At 40.9% G+C, this 25,759-nt stretch overlaps 1 protein-coding gene across 1 annotated transcript in view; it reads right to left on the reverse strand.

The window, feature by feature from the left end:
* The window catches only part of BRINP3 (BMP/retinoic acid inducible neural specific 3), a 339,980-nt gene that overhangs the window by 173,505 nt on the left and 140,716 nt on the right, over window positions 1–25,759 (reverse strand). The window contains exon 2 of the mRNA XM_070749010.1: window positions 2,645–2,835. Coding sequence (XP_070605111.1) covers window positions 2,645–2,835 — 191 coding nt within the window. The remainder of the gene's footprint in view (window positions 1–2,644; window positions 2,836–25,759) is intronic.

Genomic DNA, 25,759 nt, shown 5'->3' on the forward strand with positions numbered 1-25,759 from the left:
CTACCAAAGGATGCTTCTGTAAAAGCATACACATCTAGTTTATAGTGTCACACAAATGGCGACGGTGATACCATGTTGAAGTATGACAAACTTCTTCAATGGATGCTTGTGTCACTCATGCTGTCGAAGTGGAAGCACTGTGTTGAATATGCTATGATATTGTTAGGCACCTGCCTCAATTGAAGTTCATATGCTCTGGTTATTTTAGATTGGGGTTATGTGGCTCTTGGCATGATTTACTGTAAAGCCATGTCCCTTGAGAGTTCTGATGGTCTCTGCAAGGTCCTTCTGAGCCTGATGAGTGCTGCAGGATACGATAATTATGTTGTCTAAATAAGCTATCACTTGAAGTGGGCGGGAATGAAGGTGGGTGGTTAAGATGTCTAGGATCTTGGTGAATGTCCTCGGTGCTGAAGATAGCCTGAAGGGCATTGCCTTGTATTGGTAATGTTTGAAGATAGCCTGAAGGGCATTGCCTTGTATTGGTAATGTTTGTCTTCTAGACAAAAACGTAGGAATTGACAATGGTCCGCATGGACTGGGACGTCAAGGTAAGTCTCCTTCAGGTCTATGGATGTCATCCAGTCCCTCTGACGTATTGATGCTAGGATGGTATGCAGCAAGTGCATTTTGAAACGATGGTATCGCACAAACACGATCAATTGCTTCAGGTTCAGGATGAGGCAGCAGCCGCCTGACATATTTGGTTCAGTAAATACGATGGAATAGTACCCCTGTCCATGTTGGTTGAGAGGTACCTTCTCAATAGCCCCAATTTGTAACAGGTGATGTACCTCCTGTGTAACAAGGTCCTGTTTCTTCCAGTTGGTAATGACTGGACAGGTAATGAACCGGTTTGGGGGCCATTGAATAAAGTCTATCTTGAGGCGCTGGCCAATGGTATTCAAGGCCCAGGTGTCTATGAAATGATGAAAGCAACCCCCAATGGGAATGTACACCCCAGAGTCACTTGGATCTGCGGTAAGTTCCGCAATTGGATCCCTTAAAGGGTCTTGCCTGTTGAAACTCTGTTGCTTTCTCCGTATCCACCTCTATCCAATCTGAAGGAAGACTGGTTGTAGCCCCCCTGCATATAAGACCTTGCGGTCTGGGGTGTGTATGCAGAGGCATTCGATTGAAAGGGCTGTCTCCTAAAGTAGGGAGTAGACCTTTGCTCCTGATGTCTATAAGTCTTGGGGAGGACTTTCTTTTTATCTTTGTCCTCAATAAAGACCGTGTCCAAGGACTCACTGAATAATTTAGTCCCTTTGAAGGGAGCCGTGGCTAGGCGCCACTTGGACTTAGCATCCGCCTGCAAAGTGCGAAGCCATATTAGGTGACAGGATGTAATGTTTGCTGGTAAGCTACGTGATGAAAACCTGGCTGCTGATAAAGTAGCGTCTGCTGAGAACTCTGCTGCTGCCAACAGTTTATTGATATCTTGGTGAAGGCGACCATCATTTGGTCCCAGCTTAGATAACATATCTTGTAGCCACAGGATCAACACCCTATTGAAGAATGAAGCTGAGGCAGCTCTAAGTGACCAAGCTGCCATCTGATGGGACTTCTTGACCAAGGACTCAGCTCTCCTCTCATCGGGTTTTAAACAGTCTTCCCACCCCACTCTGCTCATCTCCCCCACACCTTTCTCCTCTCTTGAGCTCCTTGAGTCTTTTCTTCCCATTTTTTCCCACCCCACTCTCCTCGTCTCCCCCACACCTTTCTCCTCCCTTGAGCTCTATGAGTCTTTTCTTCCCATTTTCCCCCACCCCACTCTGCTCATCTCCCCCACACCTTTCTCCTCTCTTGAGCTCCATGAGTCTTTTCTTCCTGTTTTTGTCCCCCCAACTCTGCCCGTTTTTGCGATCCTGGGATTCCCCTCCTGGGATTTCCCTACAGCATCACGTTTTTGTGGAAGTCAGGAGGTGGGGTTTCCCATGGAGGGGAGCCTCAGGGATCCCAGGATCACTTGGCTTGCTATGAAAGTCTGGAGGCGGGGCATCCCAGCGGCGGCGACAGGTTCGTAAGGTGAAAAAAGTTCGTAAGAGGCAAAAAAATTCCAAACCCTGGGTTCATATCTCGAAAAGTTCATATGACGAGGGGTTCATATCACGAAGTACCACTGTATTGTTATATACCCATAATTTTGCATTTGGTGATGTTTTCTGAAAATAGTTAATGTATTTCTTGAATTTGCTCTGGTTTGCAATTTCTAATCCTGCCAACAATCTTCCCCACTAAAGCATCATTATCATCAATGTTCATCAGCATCTTGACTTTTATTTAAAATGAAAAATATATTTAATCCCATCAGAGTTTTGGTGTCTTTTTTTAATGAATGCACTACCCCAGTCTATTTGCAGAAATTTTCAGCCTTAAATTGCAGATAATTTCTCTGATGAGAGAATAACTCTATGGAAATTGGGAAATTATATTCCAGGTTAACAGAAAATAATAAATTAGAAGCACATACCTGAAACCATGGCTATACAAAATGCTTCACTGCATACAAAGAGGCCTGGGCTGTATTTGGTAACTACAGATTAGTAAAACACTGGATAATGAAGTGAAGATAATGAGGACCATCCGTATTGTTCTAATAAAGTTTCAATACCTTAGTGGAAGGTGTCTAAAAAGATCTTACCTCCCAGGGTAGCTGATAGCAGGAAGTGCGTCCCATACTTCTTGATAAGGTTTTCTGTGATCTGTTGAAGAGTCGGCCTACGTCCTAGTAGCCTTACATTTCGGAAAAATTCAGGGGCAAGAGGCAATGGGGAACCAAGAAAATTCTTTCTCTCAACAGCTAAGTTGTTTACCTTCCAACGGCCAAATTCCCTAGAAGGAAAGAAAGAAAAACATTTTAAAAATGCACAGTTCAGTTTTTCTCCTTCAAATGGTATACTAAGGAGGTTGTGATACTCTGTCAAGCATTAAATCAGGGATGAGCTATCCAAACCCTTCAAGTTAGTTTGTATTTCAAAAACTAAAAAAATAAATAGTCATTTTGGATTGCTCAATCACAAGACATAGTAAGAATTAGAATTCATATTATTAAGAGAGAGAAGGAGATACTAAACTGTCTACTCCTGCAGTAGTTTCTTACAACAATCAACAAATAAATTGCAGGGAGACATAATTATTACTAGATAAAAGCATAGGCTTTTTAAAAAAAAGAATGCTGTTGGTTTCTTTCATGTCATATAGAGCAACTGTCATTAACAAGCTGATTTAGTTTCCCAGACTAAATTACTTGCATTCTGATCAAATGATTTATTAGAATGTTTATTTGTGTTATGTTTGCAAAACAAAGCTTTTCGTGTAATTTTTTCCTTTCATGTCAAATTTCTACCCTGTGATTAAAAGTAGACCGAAACTTTGTCGCTCATTAAATTCCCTAATTTTTGCTTCTTTGCAGAGCAACTTCTAAAATCCATTGAATCACAATTGCTTTAATTTTCCTTCCATAACAATGAAGGGTAACTATATCTTATTAGCTATACATTAGTGTGGCCTCGTTCCAATATGACATGTTATTGCTGACTATAGAGAGGAGCAATGGCGGACAAGGGACAAAAATATGTTCTATAATTTTGTGATGCAAATTCTGTCTCTTACATTAGTTGTACATGATGTTGTAATGCAAATACAAAAGGGAAGACCTTATAGCACAATCTTATATTGCACATTTTAACATTCTATCATCATCATGATTAGAAACAGATACCTCTATCTGTGATTAAGAGTATACTCTACAATCACATAGTAAGAGAAGAGGAAATACAGAAGAACATTGCTGCCTGGATCTCACAAAGGAAAGATAATGATTCTTGCTCATATTATATATTTATATAACTTTATTCTTTATGTATGACCAAGACACTCCAACATACTTTTTTGTACTGTCCACTCATTTTTGCATTTAATCTACATTTTTTCCGCCTAAATTGATTCTTGACCTTAGCTCTTTTACCACACATTTCTTTAAAAACTCGTTCAATTTAATTCTTTAATCCCCTAACTTTTATTTCCATATACAAAGCAAGCACAAATATAAACAGTAATTTTCATTTCTTTTGATGCACGTTCGGTTTTTTTCAACAAGTTGTATAATGTACATAGACTTTCAGACTTAAAATTTCATTTGTTTACCCACCTTAAGTGAAAATTTTATCAAGAAGTACAAAGTCCACTTAACACCCTCGCCTTTTATTTTTCATATTCCTTATCAAACAAACTGTTTTATTTTTTAATTAATTTTCAAATCAATGCTTTTAATTGCATCATATAATTTGTCTAATAGCTTCTCAAATGTATTCATTTTAAATTAACAAATAATCACATTCCCAATCAACAACCCTTTAATACCATCTCTAATATTAGTGTGCACAATCAAAGAGACATCACAGTTCCTTCTCTTATACTGGGTTTAATGTTGAACTATTTGCTAGGCAATTTCTTCTCACATGTGTTTGCTTCCTTTCCTTCATACAGAATTCTTATTGCATTCGGCAACCAACACTCACCTCTATCTTTGAGCAGTATGTGTTCTGTCCAGTCAGTGTGACTTCTGGCAACTACCAGGATAAAACCCTGCAATTTTCTTGACACAATTTTCAAAAGTGATGTGTCATGTGCCTTCAGCCTCGGGATAAGAGTCCAAAGGTGAGTTGGTGCCTAAGGCAGGACTAGAACTCATGATCCTCAAATGTTCTAGCCTGTTGCTTTAACCACCATACCAAACTGGCTGTCTTATTTTTTTAGAACAGAGGTGTCAAACTCAAGGCCTGTGGACTGGATCCAGCCCACAAGGGGCTCGATCCAGCCCATGGGGCTGCTTTGGAAACAGACTGAACTGTAGTGCCTCTGCCAGATAAAATGGAGCTTGGGAGGGCCACATGTGGCTCATTTTTTGGCTGCAACGACCTCCTGCTGCCCTCTGCCAGTGAAACAGAGTTGGGTGAGACTGCGGCCACTCTGTTTCTGCTGACAGAGGTTGGTAGGAGGCTGTTGAGGCCAAAAACAGAGCCTCAGAGGGCCATATGCAGCCCCCCTGCAGTAAGTTTTTGCTGGCAGAAGGTGGCAGGAGGCCGTCATGGTTGAAATCAAACCTGAGGAATCTCTTTTCACTGTAAGAGCTCTTGGGTCACCACAGACACCCTGGACACAAGTGACGTCAAGCTGACCATGCTCACCCTGGCCACACCTACCCCAGGCTCCAAGGTCAAACATGACCCTGATGAAGGCCTCAATTAAATTAAGTTTGACACTCCTGATTGACACTTCTGTACTTCAGGCCTATTCACTTTATTCCATACTTTTTTCTAAATAAATTTTAAAAAACCACCTTACAATACAGGAAACTTACCATTCCTTCTGACATTAACACATTGCTGGATGACTTGCTGATCAGTAAAAATTGGACAATGTACCACCTACCCAGCTTAAATCCATGGCGCTTCTCAAATTTTGCTCATTTTCACCACTTCTTCCCTTTCATCAGAATTTAGCCAAATATCTGCCCAGGCATTTTAAAAAATAACTCCACACTCCCACGACTTCTTTTGTACAAGGGAACAATAATATTATTGTTCCAGTTATCAAACATGTAAAATAAATTATACAGCCACTTCATAAGCAAACTGTAGTCAGAATTTAATATTCCTTCATAGTTAGTATACTTATACCAGCAGTCTCACATTTTTCCAACATACTCACAGCAGTTAATGCTTGCTTTTAATCATTTCTTCTTGAATTGTAACACTGATAACATTCATTTTAATTCCATTCTTTGACCTATCAGTATTATCCCCATTTAAATATCTATATTCCTTTTCATGTTTCCCTATGGTTTCATTCAGAATCATTTCATCGTTTCTATTGTTTAATTTCACTGACTCCACCGGAGCCTTCTTGTTTAATTTCCTTCACCTACTTCCAAAAGCATTTGTTAAAAAAAAAATCACTATTGCTCATTATTTTTTTAAAATTCTTAACTCTTGCCTGATCATTTTGACTGCATTCTTTGCAATTGTCAGCTGTGCTTCAGGCAAAGTAATGATCAGGCAAGAGTATAAACTCGGGGGTGGGCAGGAGGGCCTTTTTCAAGCAGCAGCAGAGGGAATAAAAACTTCCAAGCAGTAAAAAAACTCACAAAAATCCCCCCCCCAAAGATGGTGTTGCCCATGGACTGATACAATCCATGATGTCATCGTTATATCACCAGCGTTTGTTACTCATTTGGGTGATCCGGTCCAAACTGAGAGGAACCCACCCCTGGTGATAATGTTATCCCAGAAAAACAGGATTTCTCTAGAGACTTCCTCTCTCTTTAAAAAACAAAACATGTTTTATTGAAATTGAAAAAGACAATACAGAAACATAAGAAAAAACATAGACAAAAACATAAGAAAAACAGTACAAAAACATAACTACACAGTACAAACATATGGAAAACAACCACATAACACCATCATCTTCTCATTTTACATTTCTGATAATTCGAAAAGAAGAAAGGAATATCTACACCTTTCTATCGAACTACTGGATTATCAATCAATCATTTCGGTTGATTTCATTGAAATTATTGTTTACAGTTGCCATATATTTATCTTTGTTTGATTGTTTGTTTTGATTTCTAGACATTTGTAAAATTTTCCCATATAGTAAAATGTCCCTCGCTTGTCTGTTTTATAATTTGTATGTGAGACTAGTCATTTCAGTACAGTCGATTATCATATTTTCTGATGGGATATTTCCATCCTTCCAGTTTTGTGCCAATGCTAGTCTAGCAGCAGTTAATATGTGAAAAATAAGGTAGTAGTTTGCTTTGGTGTCTTTTAATAATTACTAATAAGTAGGTCTCAGGACTTCTATATCAGATTGTGTTATTCCTCTTAACCAGGTCTTAATTTTAATCCAATAACTTCTTGCCATTGGGCATGTCCACCATAGTGGTAGTATGCTCCATATTCTTTTTTACATTTCCAGCATAAAGGATGCATGATCAGATAAATTTCCAGCATAAAGGATGCATGATCAGAGTCTGGCAGGAGCAAAATCCAACAACATGTATAAGTTTTCTTTATAGGGAACTGATAGTGTTAATTTATAGTTTTCTTTCCATAATTTGTCTCAATCCTCTAATTGTATCGCATATCCAAAATTTTCCATCCATGTGAGCATATTTTGTTTGACTGTTTCTCCTACATTATCATATTATAATAAATAATTGTACATTTTGTTATAAATTTAATGCGTAGTCCTATTAAAATGTTGTCTATTAAATTTAATTTCTTGCTTATACCATATTCCTCAATAACGGTTTTATATGTTTTATATTTTCATGTTAGTGACTACTTCACCTTCAACAACAACACAAGAGCACGTAATAGATACAAACTAAATGCAAATAGCTCCAAACTAGACTGCAGAAAATACGACTTCAACAACAAAGTGATCAATGCCTGGAACTCACTACCAGACTCTGTTGTTTCTTCCCCTAAGCCCAAAATCTTCAACCTTAAATTATCTACTGTTGACCTCCCCTTTTCTAAGAGGTCTGTAAGGGGTGTGCATATCACTGCTTTCTACTTTGTTATGTTAATACAAACTATAATTCTATATTTGTTCAACAAACAAACAAACAAACAAATAAATAAATAAATAAATAAATAAATATCTGCTCTGCAATTGAAGGTATGACAACCAATCTATAGGTTTCCTTTCCACCTCTAATGTTTGTTTAGTCTTCAAATTGCCTTCTTTCTCTAACAGGTCATCATAAGTCCTCACTTTAGTCCTTTCTAGTGTATTCGGGTACATCAGGGCTTCCATAGTAGATAGCTACCGAGGTATCTGAATATAATGTTTATTTCTAATTTTCCTCTATTTATATATATAAAGTTCCTCTTATTGTGAGTATTTGGAATTGTGTATGTTTAGTATTCTTTTTCCCCCAGAGGTGGGTGTGCCAGCTTCCCTGAATGTTGTAACCTTCCAATTTTAAGGCTCTTCCATTACTAAGAGTGATTCAATCTTTTATCCAAAGTAAAGTCACTGAGTAGGAATATGTTTCTAAATAGGGTAATCCAACCCCCCCCCCCGATCGTTTATCTTGTATTGTCTTATATTTAATTATTGGCTTTTTCCCTGCCCATATAAATTTAGATATTTATTTAAAAAATTTTTAAAGGGACTTGCTCTCATTGATCTTTCACTACCACTCTATGGTGAGTGAGGTAGGAGTGGGAGCAAGTCTATCCAAATTCTTTTCTTGCAATGTCTCCAACTATTTTTGGATTTCAACTGATCTGTCCATCCATCCATCCATCCATCCATCCATCCATCCATCCATCCATCCATCCATCCATCTATCTACGTCCTGTTTTCTCCAAAATAAGATATCCCCTGATAATAAGCCCAATTGGGCTTTTGAGTGCATGACAATAAGGCAAAGCACTTAGTTCAGAATTCAATATATATATTTATATATAAGACAGGGTCCTCCTAGTTGCTTTTGCTATAGCCGACTGCTCCACGTTCTTCCTGGTTTTCTTGAATAGCACAGGGGCAAATATTTTCTCTTTACTATCAAATTAGGTTATCCATGTTATTTAAACACAGCCAACATGTTTAATCTGATCCTAAATGTTCTACTAGCTTCAATAAATATTGGGGCTGCTTATATTGTTACTATTTGATTGTTATATATTTTGCTATGGAAGCAAAAGAGGAAAAAATTCAATGTTTTTTTGCAAACCAATAACCATGAATATTTCAAGACAAACTGAATTGTTTATTTTGTCATGACATTTAGCACATTATCTCATTATGTGGTCATATAAACTGGCATTCATAAAGATGGCTCCACTCTTAAGATTTAGAACTTTTTCCTATTTGCTGAATTCATCCATTAATGTGCTGATTGTATCATGTCAGCTCATAGATCACAACAGTTGTGAAACCTGGCTCACATTCAGGACCACCAAAGATCATGAAAACCAAGTCCACTGAAAATATCAAGAGGCCAGTTCATACATTAGGTTGGTAATGCAAACTGTTAACGATGCAATATTTCAATACTTTAAAAGTTGTAATGGTATGTGAGAATGACCTTGGGAGACAAGGGGAAGAGATGCTGCCTAGGGAACAATCAGATTAATGGGGGTGAGCTTGCAGCTGCAGTAAAAAGACATGGTGAGAGATTTGCACTTTCAGTTATGCAAGATTCTTTTAATGTAGCCTTACCATAAAGTAGAATTAATCTTGTGTTTCATATCTGGTCTATTGGGGAGGTTGAAAGGAAAAGGGGTGTTGGGACGTACCTGATACACCCTTTCTCATAGGGTGGAGCTAACCTCCAAAAATATGAAAAAATGCCGCCCTCAGTCCAATCAGGACTGAGTCTGAAAGAATATAAGTAGCCCCCCATGCCTCGATTCCCCCTCTTTTGACGAGGGATGAAAGTCAGACTCTGCATGCAATATCTGGAATAAAAACGATTTATTAACAAGTAATGTATATACAGACGTGTGTGTGTGTGTGTGTGTGTGTGTGTGTGTGTGTGTGAAACAGGATGCAGTGACCAGACAACCCCCCAAAAAGGGAGGGTCTTGGAGGCTAGCTCCACCCTATGAGAAAAGGGGTATTAGGTAAGCCCCAACACAATTTCTCCATCATAGGTGGAGCTAGCCTCCAAGAATGGGACATGGCAAAGTAGTCCAGCAAAGAGTCATTTAGATCTGGCTGGAGTCCCCACTGTCTGTCACCACCTGCCGTAACAGCCTTTGTCTTCAGCCTTTGTCTTTGCCACCTCCTCTGAGGCAACAATGTCAAGTTTGTAATGACGGGCAAATGGTGTAGGTGATGATCAGGTGGCCATATGGCAAACCTCCTTAATGAACGCCCAGGTATTCCATGCTGCGGTGGTGGCAGTGCTCTGTATAGAATATGCAGTCACACCGGGAGGATGTGGAAGTGACAACTGGTCATAAAATATAGAAATAACAGAACAACTCCAATGACTTACAGTCATGGAGGATACCTTCTGACCCTTCGAAGCATCTCTAAAGGAAACAAACAGTGCCTCCATCTTGCAAAAGTTTGACATGCGCTGAATATAAATGTCTAGTGCGTTTCTCACATCTAAGAGATGCCATTCTGTATCAGTAGTGGGAGAAGAGTAAAATGTAGGCAAAACAATTTCTTGTGCCCTATGGAAGTAGGAGTTAACCTTTGGGACATGTTACCCCCCTGTTGACTTATGTGTGCCACATTGTCACACTGTCTGTAAGCACCAGCATTTACTCATTCAACAGGAGGGGCAGAAGGAACCTATTGTCCATCACAGCAGAGCATATCTCTGGAGTGAGCAATACTGTGGCAGACAGGCTCAGCCAACCCTTTTTATGAGCCTGTCTGCTGTAGTATTGCTCACCTTGGAGATATGCTCTGCTGCGATGGATAATAGGTTACTTTCTGCCCAGAGCCCCAATGTCATGGCCTCCTTCATCAATACATGGTACCCCCTGTTGATTTATGTGTGCCACCTTGTCATATTGTGAGCACCAACACATGCTGGTTCGACCAGAGGGGCACGAAATGCCTCAGTGCTAGGGCAACAGCCCTCAGTTCCAATACGTTTATGCTGAGATAGGACTCTGCTCAGGACCAAGTCCCCTGGGCCACTTCTGATCCCACATGGTCCCCCACCTCAATGTGCTGGCATTGGTAGTCACCATAATCCTGTGGGGTTCTATGAAGCAAGTGTCCCTGTTGATGGAGAGGTCCACCACTGGAGGGACTTCCAGACCAACTGTGGGATCCTGACTCTGCCTGGTGAGGTCCTGCGTCCTGACCGCTGAAAAGGGAGGAGAAACCATTGAAGGTCTCTGGAGTGCAGGTGAGCCCATGGGGTGATATGGATGGCAGATATCATCCTGCCCAGGGGGGGAAGACAAAAGGTTCAATGTTTGAGACAGAACTTGCTGGACTAGTTCTAATAGCTTGTCTCTCATCTCCTGGGATAGGTACACCCTGCACTCCAGGAAGTCTATAATGGCACCCAAATGAGTAATCCCGATGGAAGGGACCATCTGGTTCTTAACTAGATTTACTAGGAACCCGTGGTGTCCAAGGATGAAGAGGGTTATCTGGATGTTCTTCTCTGCTGAAGACAGAGAGTAGGATTGGATGAGAATGTCGCCCAGATAGCACTGGACATGGGTATGGAGCTTAGGTGGGCAGATAAGGCAGCCAGGACTTTGGTAAAAACCATTGGTGCTGAAGACAGCCCGAAGGGAAAGGACCGGTATTCATAATGAACACCTGCATAACAAACCTCAAATATTGGTGATGAGTTGGATGAATGGATCCTAATAGTCCTCAACTTATGACCACAGTTGAGTTCAATATTTATGATGCTAAGTGAGAAATTTGTTAAATGAGTTTTGCCACGTTAGAACTTTTCTTGCCACATTTGTTAAGTAAATCGCGGCACTTGTTAAATTAGAAGCACAATTGTTAAGTGAATTTGGTTTGCTTTTCAGAACATTGCAAAAGGTGAGAACATGTCCCAGGACACTGCAACCGTCATAAATGTGAGTCAATTTTCAAGCATCCCAATGTAAACCATGTGACCATGGGAATTCTGCAATATAGTGTAAAAAACGGTCATAAGTCACTTTTTTCAGTGTTGCTGTAACTTCGAAAGGTCCCTAAGTGAACTGTCATACTACCAATACAATGTATCAGTTATCAGAACACAAGAACAACAGAGAAAAAAAATCTAATTTTTTGATGAGATTTCCTTGCCATAACTCAACAGGAATCTTCATTCTATTAGGTGGCCGGAGATACCAGTGGCCGAGATCTTAACTCCTTTTCCACATACATAGCTTTGGTCCTTGAGCGCTGCAAAATGTTTGAGACTAAAATAAGTCTATATGTGATGGCAACCTTTGGAGGTTTCTAGGATTAGGGATTAAACATTTGCTATGGAAATTTAGGTTAAGTATTTCTGCTTGCTTTTATACTTTTATTGAAGCCTACTCTTGTCAATAAACAAACAAAGAATCAGGATCAAACTGGAAATGCAAATATTGAACATGCAAATATTGAACAGGGTTAAATGATAAAATGGATTGCTATACTGAAATTAATAGGTGTAAGTTTGAAATAAAAATGTATATTATAGGACAAGATTCCAGATCACCTTAAAGAAAGAAAAATCCAGATTTTAAATGAAGAAAAAAGTCTGTACTTTTCCTGCCAACCATTTTTCAGAACATTGAAAATGATGCATAGTTATTTAAATATATAGATCTGAAGGTGTGATGGAGTGAAAACACATTTGACAGTGACATAATGCTACAGCTGTGCTATTAAATATCCTTATATAGTTCGTTTTAAAATCTGTTTCAAACATTTTCCTGCTGATACTGAGATCTCACTATACACTTAAGCCCTAGACAAAGATCTTGTTGTGGAGGACAAGGAAGGAAAAGAAGAATTGTATAAGAGTTCACTTAATTATTGAAAATTGTTATGTGTGTTACAGCTACCATAGACATTTCATTAATTAGGATACTTTATCTGGATCACATCACATTTGCCTGGTTATATTTCATTTCTAGCCAAGACTGAGTCAGAATGAAACAGCTACCCTCAGAACTAATTGTCTTAATATTCAAAAACATCTTGTCAAGAGCTGTTGTTTAATGAGTCTAGTTCTTTGTTAACTATTTAGGTTTATTTTTTTGATAGGGCATAGAAGCAACTGTTAGCCCATAGGCCATATCAAAGTGCAGACTTCCAAACACAAACTATTACTAAAATCCTATAAAAAAAATTAAGTTGGAATAAAATGCAATTTAAAATGAAATTGAAATAAAATACAATAATTTAATATATGTATATTAATTATATTTATATAAATTATATTTCAGTATCACTTCTAAGATCTACCTCAATCAGTCCCAAATATGTCAATCTCAACCAAACCATTTCGCTCAAATACTTGCCATATTAAATGCTATTTTCAAATTCTGGCCACACATAAGGTAAGTTGTTCTAATATGTGGTTCCCAATGGTCATTCGGGTTTTTTTATAAACCAAAGTACCTTTCTCTCACCCTCTTATACAGGCAACAATCAAATAGTATGTGAGCGAGGTCTCCTGCCTCTGCCACTCCGTAAATACAGAGATGAAACCTAGAAGCAACTGTAATAGATAAAATTTCCACTCATGCTACACAATCCAAGACTGGCTTTGTACTCTTGGATCCCACAAACCATGAAGATTTCATAGAATTTTTTCAAACTGATTAAATTTTATAATTTATTTATTTATAATTAACTTTTCCATACCACATGATTCCAACCAGTTCATCTTACTGTGTTTCTAGAAGAAACACAATAAAATAGTTATCAATAGCAAGAATCCCTGCCTCTTAGCTTTGGAGGTTTTGTGGGTAAAAGAGGGGGCAGGAGAAGAGATTAGAGAGGACATGTTAACATTGTGCATGACTGAGATGCCATATTACATAAAATAACTCATAATCCTCAAGTAGGATTGGGAGAAAAAAATATTCATGGAATGAATATTTTCCCATAGTAGCCTTATGCGCTGGCTGGAGGGACTGGAGGTCCGAAGCACTGTTCTGCGGCGATTCATCTCCTACCTCTCTAGTCAGTCACAGTTGGTGTCAGTAGGTGGCCAGAGGTTGACTCCAAGGTCCCTCCTTTGTGGGGCTCTTCAGGGGCTGGTCTTCTCGCCCCTGCTGTTTAATATCTAAATGAAACCGCTGGGTGAGATCATCTGAGGGCACGGGATGAGTTACCATCAGTTACCATTTCCCAGCTATACATCTCCAGCACATGTCCACTCAGTGAAGTAGTGGAGGTAATGTGCCGGTGTCTGGAGGGTGTCAGGGTCTGGATGGGCTCACACTCAACCCTGACAAGACAAATTGGCTGTGGGTTTTGCCTCCCAAGGGCAATTCCATCTACTCATCTATCACCCGGGGGGGGGGGGGAGTCCTTAACCCTCTCAAAGAGGGGCTGCAACTTAGGCGTCCTCCTCAATCCACAGCTGAGCCTAGAAGACCATCTCTCGGCTGTGGTGAGGGGGGCATTTGCACGGGTATGCCTTTTTTACCAGTTGCAGCCCTATTTGGACAGGGAGTCATTTCTCATAGTCACTCCTGCCCTTATCACCTCAAGGTTCAATTATTGCAATGCTCTCTACATGGGGCTGCCTTTGAAGAGTATTTGGAGATTGCAAATTGTGCAAAATGCAGCCACATGAACTACTGTGGGGCTCCCAGGATCTGCCCACATTTCAACAACACTCTGAGCTGCATTGGTTGCCAATTAATCTCTGGGCACAATTCAAAGTGCCGGTTATGACTTGTAAAGCCCTATATCGCTTTGGACCAGACTACCTGCGGGACTGTCTTCTGCCTCATGCAACCCAGAGGCAGGTTAGGTCTCACACAGTTGGCTTTCTCCAGGTCCCATAGGCCAAACAATGTTGCCTGGCAGGACCCAGGGAAGAGCCTTCTCTGTTGTGGCCCTGGCCCTCTGTAATGAACTCCCTCAGGAGATATATACCACCCTCTCCCTCCTGGTCTTTCGTAAAGCTCTGAAGACCTACCTCTGCCAACGGGCATGGGAACCGTGAGCCACGAGATTGTCCCCGGCCAATATGAATGATTGAATTGAATGAATGTGGATGACTGCATAAGGGTTTTAGATTTTTATTAATTTTGCATATGTCCTTTTAAAATAGTTAGATTTCTCACATATATCGTTTGTATTTACAATTTTGTATGCCACCGTCAGTCGCTTCAAGAAGGGCAGCATAGAAATCAAATAAATAAATTCATACATGCATGCATGAATACATACATACATACATACATAAATGTTTTTTCTTCCACTATATTTGTTTTTTTCCAGGGCCTCTATTAATTCCACTTGTCTGTATCACTGGCCCATCCAGCAGGAACTCTCCTCTCTGAATTGTTTCAGGTTCTCTCATTCTTAAAATGTTATTTCAATACTTTTTTCAAATCTTGGGAGTTTCCTGTCAACTTTTCTTGGGTATGCTCTAACTACTAAATGACTACTAAATGTAAAATATTTCACTATGCTTCAGATGCTCCAGATGATAGAAAAACAAAGATTGTGTCATGCATGTGCTATACTGTATGCATACGTGTGTGTTTGGGGGGGGGGGGAGAGAGACATATGAATAGCAATAAATAACACCGTGCATAACTTCATTGGGCTGTCTCCTTTTTATTCCTGTAGATTATTCAAACATAAAGCAATGCAGCTTCTGTCCAGAAGTAGACAGATGAATCTATTGTGGGAAGATTAAGACACTTAGGCAATTAGCAGTGCTAAGCCTCATTAGGAATAGCCTCATTATGCCTGTAAAGTGATATTAATGCTAACAAGTATCAATATTAATCAACAGCAATTCTGAGAATTTAGGGCAGATATTGTCTGAAAAATCACTTTGCTACATGCCAGTAAAGATTAGATGGTTCTCACTAGGTTCTCACATCAAATATACAGAAGGAAGAACTTTCCTTTAACAGGTACACCTATGTAGGCCATATATCATCAGCAGCCATCACCATTATCATCAGTATTTCAATGTAATCAATAAGGCAGGCAGTGGGGGATCCTAGCTAGGCTGGAGTAAAAGATATTGCTTTAAATAGAAAATAATATTGATGGAACAGCAGAGACACAGGAGACTCAATTAAAGCTGTGCAATTGAGAATAGAATAGTTATCAGGAAAGGAAGCTCTTTGGGTATCTACATCTTAGAATTGGTTGGGTTTTTTTTAATGAAAAATTTCCCAACCATAAAGGATAAGAAGAAAGAGCTTGTGTGATGAGGCACATCTAAGGATGAAACTGGCTGCCTGATATATACTTGTCTTTAGGAAGCCTTAAACAGTAATTTTAAAAAAGGAAAAATATTGACTTCCTCTGTGATCATTCTGTGAAGGACTACAATAAAAAAAGGAGAAAATATCCCAAGAGGTTGTTACAGAAGATGTTGTGGTTCAGCCTGAGCCAGATCAAAGACCAGCTGCGTCTCCGCTGGCTCCATGCCCGGGGGAGTCTGAGAGCGGAGGGGAGAGTTCTTTGCAGCAGGACAGTGGAGACAGCAGTCAAGAAAGTGAAGACGAAGCAAGCCCTGGGAGCCCTGGGGAAGGGCTATCTCAAGCCAGTAGCTTGGATTCCCAGGAGTCCCGGGATGATGAAGCACAAGCTATCATTAGTATGCGGCAGAGACGCATAGCTCAAAGGAGAACTCAACTGGGTAGATATTATCAGCGCTGAAGGGGGAGCACCTGGGGGTTGGGTGTGGTCCTCATTAGCAGGGAAGGGTTTATGAGAACCAGTTCGGCAGCGTGGAGTGTTATCAAAGAGGAGTTAGTGTTATCTGCATGTTCTCTCAGCGTTTTTGTTCCTGGCTTGTGGCCCAGCAGTCTTGACGACCGGTGGGAGGTTTGTGTCTGTTAGCTCAACAGCCTCGTTTGGCATTAAGGATCCTGTTTTTTTGTATGAACAATTGCTTTCGTGTTTCTTTTGGAGTTCCAGTGAGTTCCTGACCTGTAAGGACATTTCCTGTTGACTTCTTTTCTCTTTACCATTATAAAACTGTGTTTGGATTCAACCGGTGTGTCTGGCTTATCTTTTGGGGTTGGTCCTAGTTTCCGGAGTGACCCAGACAGAACAAGAAGAGTTAGACAAATCTGAACCTGTTGGTCTAAATCAGGGGTGTGAAACTGGCAGCCAGCCGATTGGATGCATCATGTGCAGGCCTTGCACTCGACAAAGGCAAATTCCTCCCCCCCCATTGTGATACATCACATGATATTACATGATGCGATCAAGTTTGTCCCCCCCCCTTCGTCTAAACAGTTAGCAAAGCTGATCTCTGAGGGAAACTCTCAGCTGAGCTTTTGGAACCAGAGAGAGGCAGCTTTTATTTTCCAACTGGATTAGCAGACAAGAATTCAGCTCAATCTGGAGATGGATTGAAAAATCAAAAGGAAATAACCTTCAACAGTTAGGAGTTGTTCTAGTTATGAAGAAGGATTTTTAAAAATGGACATTATGGAGTCTTCTGAATTGTTTCTTTTCATCATTGTTCTACCTCCATGGTGAATTTGCATATCTATTCTAAAAGATTAGCAGAACATTAAAGCCTACAGTGTCTTGATACTTTCCCTTTCTCACATTCAATTTTCCGTTAGCTCCTTAATTTTAATCTACATAATAAATAACTGATATCTTTTTTGAAATCACTTGTCTCATTCTAGAACAGGATATCCCAGGAATAAGGTCAGATCCATCCTTAGAGGCCAAACACTTGGCTCTTTCAAAAAGGTTTTGAATGAATGATTATGGACCAACACCAGGCGACTGTTGAATATTAAGATAAGTATGACTTACAGGCTGGATTTTGATTATTTATGTTGGTTAGTGTAATGTGATTTACTGGTACACATCCCATAAATCTAATACTAGTTACAAAGGGACCAGAAGGCTAAGAAGAGAGGTGGCTTGCTCCATGTTCCTCCTCCTGAGTAAAGGAGTAAAGATGTAGATAAGAATTTTCTTTGTAAACAGTGGGTGATCACCAAAAATGAATGGAATAATTGGAATGCAAATGGAGGAATTGTGAAGGGTGATGTCTACAGAGTGCTACATGTAATGACATCTGTATGGTACAGATGTATTGTTTGTTTCTTGAGATTTAGATATATTTTACTCCTTGTCTCTTAGATTCCCTTCCTAGATTATTATTATTATTATTATTATTATTATTATTATTATTATTATTATTATTTAGATTTGTATGCCGCCCCTCTCCGTAGACTTGGCATACAAGGCCTCCCAAAGACCCTGCCCTTCTAAAATTATTAACATCTTTCTTTAATATGCAGATTTCGTGTTACTGTAGACAAGAGGGCAATGGGACCCTTGATTAAGAACCCACCTACTGGATCTAGCTGATTTAACAATCACCATATTATTGTATTATGCTGCTATTACATCAGTGGTAAGGAGTGGCTTTTATTTAACAATATGTGTACCATATTCACTGTTATTTTAATTATTAATATTCCCTAAACTGCAAGATTCTAAAAAAGAAACTGATTATCTAGAATCCTGTTAAATATAGGATTCACAGATTCATAGTGTTTTCAAATCGGCTTGTACTTAACATTAATGCTGCTATTACATCACCTTTTATCAGCTAATAAAGCTAATAGCAGAATGCTTGGCAACAATGATGCATGTATGGCAATCTGATGGTTATGCTTATGCATGGTCAGCCTGGAAAATGTAGAAACCACAACTGGTCTAGAAAACATAGAGAGTAATTATAATATATCCAAAGAAAATTATATCATGAACATGCTGAAATAGCTATCCTGATTAACAGTTGCTTTCTTGGTTCAAGCTTTATATAGCTTGGCTAGATTTCTTGTAGGACTACCTACACCAGCCAATATTCTTAAAACACTTCAGTGAGTCACTTTTTAAACTCACTGCCACAGATAAACTTAATTCAGTACATTAGCTAATTCTGTCCTTTGTGTGTGTGTGTGTGTGTGTGTGGGACTGATTAAACTATGGTTTGAAATTGTAACTAGGTCTCTTTATTTAATGTAGGAGGGCTATCTGTCCATCCGTGGATCCATCCATCCATCCATCCATCCATCCATCCATCCATGCCTAGATATCTAAGGAGGTTTCTTGTTCAGTTTAGATGTTTCATTGCATATGGCTATTCTCAGTGTCTTACAGCCACTAATAAAAGTAAGTAGCCTAGAGATTTTTTTAAAATAATGAAATAAAATTGCAATTAAACTGAACATTAGTGAGCTATAGATTCTTTAATTGGCTGACAATTTACTTTGACAAATTTACATTCAAGCTATAAATGGAATTTATTCTAAAAGAAGCAACTAGGTAAAATAAAGAGCACAAGTTTAATTTTATTAATCCATGGGAATTTTTTTTTTCTTACAAAAGAGCTCTTCATGCAAAAAGCAACCTACACGGTCAACGGAATATATGGTCCATTCCCAGAGAAGTGATTGGTTAATTTAATTACAATGCCATGAAGTCTGCTATTGATTGGGGAAGGTGGAGGACTTCAAGAGAATTAATTGCATTTGATAATGGCTTCAGAATAAAATGAGTTTTAGAGGCAATCAACAACCGTAACATAGAGCAATATATATTTCATGAGAAGTATTTTGTAAGGTGGAAGGCACTCTTGATAAGGAATTTTTTTAAAAAAGTAATGATTCCTATTTAGTGAAGCACAGCATTCTAATAATACTTGCTATTAAATGAAGGGGACATTATATTTCTAGCAAACCTGCCAATACTGTAAAGCATATGTTCTAACACTTAGCAATTTCTGACTACTGTTTAATGTATGCAACAGGATTAACCTCTCTAGCCTATAAATTTGTTGTAGGAAGAGGACTGCAAAGAGTCTCCTCATCCATCAGGTCTGTCTTTTCCACTTCATTTGGAGGATCTATAATTGAGTAGCCTCTTCATAACCTATAGTACACACAGTATTTTAACTGAGGCTGTTGTTCAGAGCTAATCTTACGAAACATCTCACATCTGTGCTCGCTGGCTTTTCATTATCTATGAGACAGAGGGAAGAATGAACTCTGTTGCACAAAGCTATAGTTCTTGTGTATTAATGGTTCACAGATTTTGCTCTTTGCCCAATCCACAATTGCTCTGAATGTAGTTGTCTTGTGAGCAGGACATTCCTAATACATATCCCTTATCTCAGACAGCATCAACAGGCACAAATAAAGAGTTGTTCTTGATCATGTCCAGAGTTAGATTATCCTAGCATTTGCCTCTTTTTATAGATAGAAACAAGGCTTGGTTTTTAAAAACAAGGCAGTAGAACCCAAGCAGATGTCTTTCTGAGAAATATATGAACTGAAGCTGGAGTTAAAGTAAAATATTCACCAGCACCAGCACCACCAAAAAAGCTGGATAAAGTTCATATAAGTGAAGCAGAAGAATTTTTCCTTTGGACAATTTATCCTAGGGTTAGGGTTATGGACATTGAGTCCTCTACCCTTACACTTTATCAACTCATTTTACCAGAATGAATCATGAATAAGTATTGATTAAAATGAAATTAACTTCATGCCAAAAATTACTATTCTTACTTATACCGTATTTTTCACTCTATAAGACGCACCTGCTGATAAGACGCACCTGCTGATAAGACGCACCTAGATTTTAGAGGAGGAAAATAGAAAAAAAATATTTTGAGCCAAAAAGGGGAGAGGAAGAGAGGAAGGAGTGAAAGAAGGGAGTGAGGGAGGAAAGAAGGGAGGAAGGAAAAGGAAAGCAAGAAATGGAGGGAGGAAAGGAAGGAAGGAAGGAAGGAAGGAAAGCAAGAAGGAAAGGGGGAAGGAACAGGAACAGAGGAAGGAAGCAAGGAAACTTATGAAAGGGGAGAGTAAGAGAGGAAGGACTGAAGGGAGGGAGGGAGGGAAGAAGGTAGGAAGGAGAAAGAAAAGAAGAAATAGAGGAAGGGAAGGTAAAAGAGAGAAAGAAAAAGAGCAAGAAAGAAAGCAAGAAAGAGAGAAAGAAAGAAAATGAAAGAGAAATAAAAATAGAGAGGGGGAATGAAAGAAATGGAAGGAGGGAAGGAAGGAGAGAAAGAAAGAAAGCAAGAAAGAAAAAAGAATGAAAGAGCAAGAGAGCAAGAGAGAAAAAGAAAGAAAGAAAGAAAGGCAACTTCAAAGAAAGGCTCACTGAGCATCTCTCACTCTCTCTCTCTTTCTATCCCTCTTTCTTTCTTTCTCTTCCTTTCTCTCTGTCCTCTTCCTTTATCTCCTCTCTCTCCCTCCCTCTCTCTTTCTCTCCCCCCTCTCTCCCCCTTTCCCTCTCTCTTTCTCTCTCTCCCTCTCTTGCTATCTCTCCCCCCTCTCCCTCTCTCTTTCTCTCCCCCCTTTCCCTCTCTCTTTCTCTCTCTCCCTCTCTTGCTATCTCTCCCCCCTCTCTTTCTCCCTCTCCCTCTCTTTCTCTCTCTCCCCCTCTCTCTTTCTCTCTCTCCCCCCCTTTCTCTCACTCTCTCTTTCTCACTATCTTGCTGTCTGTTGCTCTCACTCACTCTCGTTCTCTCTCCGTTCTTCTCAGCGGTGACGCGCGCACGCCCTGCCCGCCTCACCTTTGCCAAGAGCACTTTCGTCCCGGGCTCTCAGCAAGGGGGTTGTAGGAGAGGCGGGGCCGGCGGCAAAGGTGATATTCAATGTCGGGGGCGCACGGGCGGTTGCACGCGCTCCCTATCTCCCTGCTAGCCCACTCGGAATATTCAAAATAAGAAAAACCTTCACCGGCAAAGGCTTTTCTTATTTTGAATATTCCGAGTGGGCTAGCAGGGAGATAGGGAGCGCGCGCAACCGCCCATGCGCCCCCGACATTGAATATCGCCTTTGCCGGCCTCCGCTGAGAAAAGCCTTTGCCGGCATTTCCTCTCGGCGTCAAGGAGGCGCAGCGGCGGGCGGAGAGAGGGAAGGGGGGGGCAGCGGCGCCCCTCCTGGCCTTGGCGGGCCGCCCAACCCTCCCCACCTCCTGCAAACGCGGCGGGCGGCGGGGGGAGAGCGAGGAGCCTGTTCCGGCGGGCGCGGGGCTTGGCTGGCTGGCGGGGGGAGCGCCGCTGGTGGTGCGGAGGGAGACCCTCCTCCGGGAGGGAGGGGGGCCAGGCAGCAGCTAGCCAGCCAGCCGGCGGGATGGCGCTTCCGAGTTCGCAGCCTCCCCCCCCCCCCTGCCTGCATCTTTGCTCCATAAGACGGGGCTGATTTTTCATCCTACTTTGGGAGGAAAAAAACTGCGTCTTATGGAGCGAAAAATACGGTACATTTTTAGAAATACAGTGATCCCCCGGGTATTGCGATCCCGATGATTGCGAAACGGCTATATGGCGATTTTTAAACCCGGAAGTAAAAACACCATCTGCGCATGCGCGCCCTTTTTTTCTATGGGCACGCATGCGTAGATGGCGCCGGGCAGATCAGCTGCTGGGCGGCTTCCCTGGGTCTTTTCCCTCTTGCTGGCGGGAGGGCGAGCGGTGGGCATCAGCGAGGAGTTTCCCCACCGCCCACGCAAACTCCTCACTGCCGCTCGCCCGCCCTTCGCCCGCCCACCCGTTCGCTCGCGCAAATATGTACAGTATATATCTTACCCAGCAAGCTCTTTTTGTTGTTCTTTTGAGGTCATTTTGTCCCGCTGTTGCTTAAAAATAAGCCACGCTACTTCTGTGGAGGAAACTACGCGTTTTTAGAAGGCAGAATCGCTGCGATCGATCGTCTGACGTTTGCACAGAACTCAGACTCTTTTTTCCCCCTCAAGACTCGAGACTTTTTTTTTTCGTTAATTAAAGGAAGAGCTGCTCCCGTTCCTGCCCGCGCGCCCGCCGCTCGCCTGCCCTTCGCCCGCCCATGCCATTCGCTCGCGCCGCTTCCCAGCTGAGTCCTGAAGTGAACGGCGTGGGCGGGCGAAGGGCGCGCGCGCGGGGCAGGAACGGGAGCAGCTCTTCCTTTAATTAACGGGGGAAAAAAGTCTCGAGTCTTGAGGGGGAAAAAAGAGTCTGAGTTCTGTGCAAACGTCAGACGATCGATCGCAGCGGTTCCGCCTTCTAAAAACGCGTAGTTTCCTCCACAGAAGTAGCGTGGCTTATTTTTAAGCAACAGCGGGACAAAATGACCTCAAAAGAACAACAAAAAGAGCTTGCTGGGTAAGATATATACTGTACATATTTGCGCGACGCGAACGGCGTGGGCGGGCGAAGGGCGGGGCGAGCGGCAGCGAGGAGTTTGCGTGGGCGGTGGGGAAACCCCAATCTTCGGCTCCTCGCTGCTGGGAAGTAAAAACACCATCTACGCATGCGCAGATGGTGTTTTTACTTCTGCAGCGCTACTTCGCACAAAACCGATCATTGCGAGGGGTCCTGGAACGGAACCCTCGCAATGATCGGGAGATCACTGTACAACAAATTGGAGTTGTCTAAATATATTTTTTCTTATTTTAAATGTATATTGAACTGGGAAATATAATATTTCAGCAGTATTGTAACGATAACAATTACAAATTCACCCATTTGTAAAATGTAAAGTTAGACCAGATCAATTAATATTAAAATTTATGGGCAATTAATTTCTCCAGGATGTTAAATCTATAGTGTGTAGCCCAACCATTCTGTTACGGTATATGCTAAATTTTTGTATCATAATCTAGTCAGCTGGTCTTATGCTTAACTAGACCACTTGAAGGTGGTGTGTGTGTGTGTGTAGATATACATATATAATATCCCAGAAGAAAAAAAGGGAAATAGCCACCTGCTGTCACCAATAGCAGAAGACATTTTCCCTGCTGTTTTGCAAGGCATTCCTGATGCAATCACTATTGGTTTCACCCTTTTCCGTAATTTAAATGTTCCTTGTAACTCAAAAATGATGCGCAATTCTGACAGGAGCCAAATAGTGACAAATACCTCCCCTGTTCTGACATAAATGATAGCAGCAGTAAAAAGGTAGTGAGTGAAGGAACATGAATATTTCGCTTCATGGAGCAAACGTGCCAGCATGCCTGCTTCTACTCTGCTGATGCTAACATGCCCCCTTCTCAGTTGTTTAGCCATAGCATCGACAACAACAGGCTCGAAAGCAATTGTCAAAAACTCATGGCAGAATGGCTCTGCAAAACGACTGATGGCGACAGCACTTCAATAAGATAACACTGCATATTACGCTTGACATTTGCTAAAAAGATTCTCTCTAACTCTGGCCAAAAACACTAGCTTGGATGAATAGAAGCATAGAAGGTGGCAGATATAAAGGCTGAACATGCACTTCCTGAATTTTAAGTCCTTAGTTTGTAAGACATAGATTTTATGTTGGAATGGCTTCCATGACACTTACAACATCTACCTCTTTTTTAAAATAAAAAGTCAGTGTCAGGCCTCCTGACAGAATAACAGCGATATGGAAATGGGAGGAGTGAGAGAGAGAGTAGAAAGACGTTGGAACTACAGCACATTCTTTATGCAGAGCCATAGATCGACTGTACAAGGAGAAGCTAGCATTCCCTTCCCCGGATTGGTACATGTGATGCACTTGTGGGTGTGGGGTTGTGGAAATGAACTTCAACCTAAAAAAAAAAATCACAGAAGTGAAATTCAGTGCTGGTATTATCACGGCTAGAATCCAGACATGGCTCTGATAATAAATGGAACTTTCTGTGTTTACACAGCAGTGGATTTGAATTTATTTCTCAGATGCTAGCTGGTTCACTGACAGTCAGATTATTTCTGGCAGTTCAAGATAAAGCAGTCTGTTTGATAAATAGATTGCTCTTGTCAGAAGATGTGTATACCATTCCATCTAAGCATTCTTCTCAGTAGTCCATTAAACAAAAACTATCATGACAATAGCCAAAATTTGTTGAAATAAGGTCAGGTTGTTCTAAAATCAGAAAACCATGTATAAAATTGCAACTATGCAAACAATGCAAATAGCAGCAGCCCCACAATGACATTTATAATAAAAAAGAATTGTTCTTACTGCCTTCTTGGGAGCAGGCAATATTGGGATTAGCTAATTTTGGAGAGATAAACTACAGTATGCCAGCAGATCAGATCTGCTTTTGGACTTCCATTCCCCTAAAGGGTGGGAAGGCAGAAACACTCTTTTTTAGTTTGAAGTCACAGAAATAACAGATTTAGTTCAAGGTGGTGATTTTGTTTTCAGTGGTCCAAGTATTCATGTAAGCAAGTACAGTGATACTTTGTCTTACAAATTTAATTGGATTTGGGATGAGGTTCTTAAGGTGAAAAGTTTGTAAGATGAAACAATGTTTCCCACAGGTATCAATGGAAAAGCGATTACTGCGTGCAAGCCCAAAATTCACCCCTTTTGCCAGCCGAAGCGCCCATTTTTGCGCTGCTGGGATTCCCCTGAGGTTCCCCTCCTTAGGAAACCCCCTGCGGACTTCTGTATTTTTGTGATGCTGCAGGGGAATCCCAGCATTGCAAAAACGAGCGCTTCGCTGGCAACGGAAGTCCATAGGTGGAGTTTCCCAGCGAAGGGAGCATCAGCGAAATTGCAGCATCGCAAAAACACCAAAGTCCTCAAAACCCCACATCCGAACCGCTGTGTTTTTGCGATGCTGCTATTTCACTGAGGCTCCCCTAGCTGGGAAACCCCACCTCCAGACTTCCTTTGTCAGCGAAGCACCTGTTTTTGCGTTTCTGGGATTCCCCTGCTGGGATTCCCCTGCAGCATCACAAAAACATGGAAGTCCAGATGTGGGGTTTCTCATGGAGGGGAGCCTCAGGGCAATCCCAGCAGTGCAAAAACGGGTGCTTCGCTGGCAATGGAAGTCTGGAGGCGGTGCATCCCAGCGGCGGCGGTGGATTTGTAAGGTGAAAATAGTTTGTAAGAAGAGGCAAAAAAATCTTAAACCCCGGGTTTGTATCTCGAAAAGTTTGTATGACGAGGCGTTTGTAAGACGAGGTATCACTTTATTGAAACACTGAGCATTATTCATTTATTTGGTTTTATAAGCTGGATAGCAGGATCCTGTAGTGTACAGCAGCAGTTCACAAACTTTTCTGGATCCAGTGGTAGAAGGGGTGATGGTTTTGCACATACATAAAACCTCATGCACAAAC

Source organism: Erythrolamprus reginae, chromosome 3, assembly GCF_031021105.1.
Source record: "Erythrolamprus reginae isolate rEryReg1 chromosome 3, rEryReg1.hap1, whole genome shotgun sequence".
Taxonomy (NCBI): Eukaryota; Metazoa; Chordata; class Lepidosauria; order Squamata; family Dipsadidae; genus Erythrolamprus; species Erythrolamprus reginae.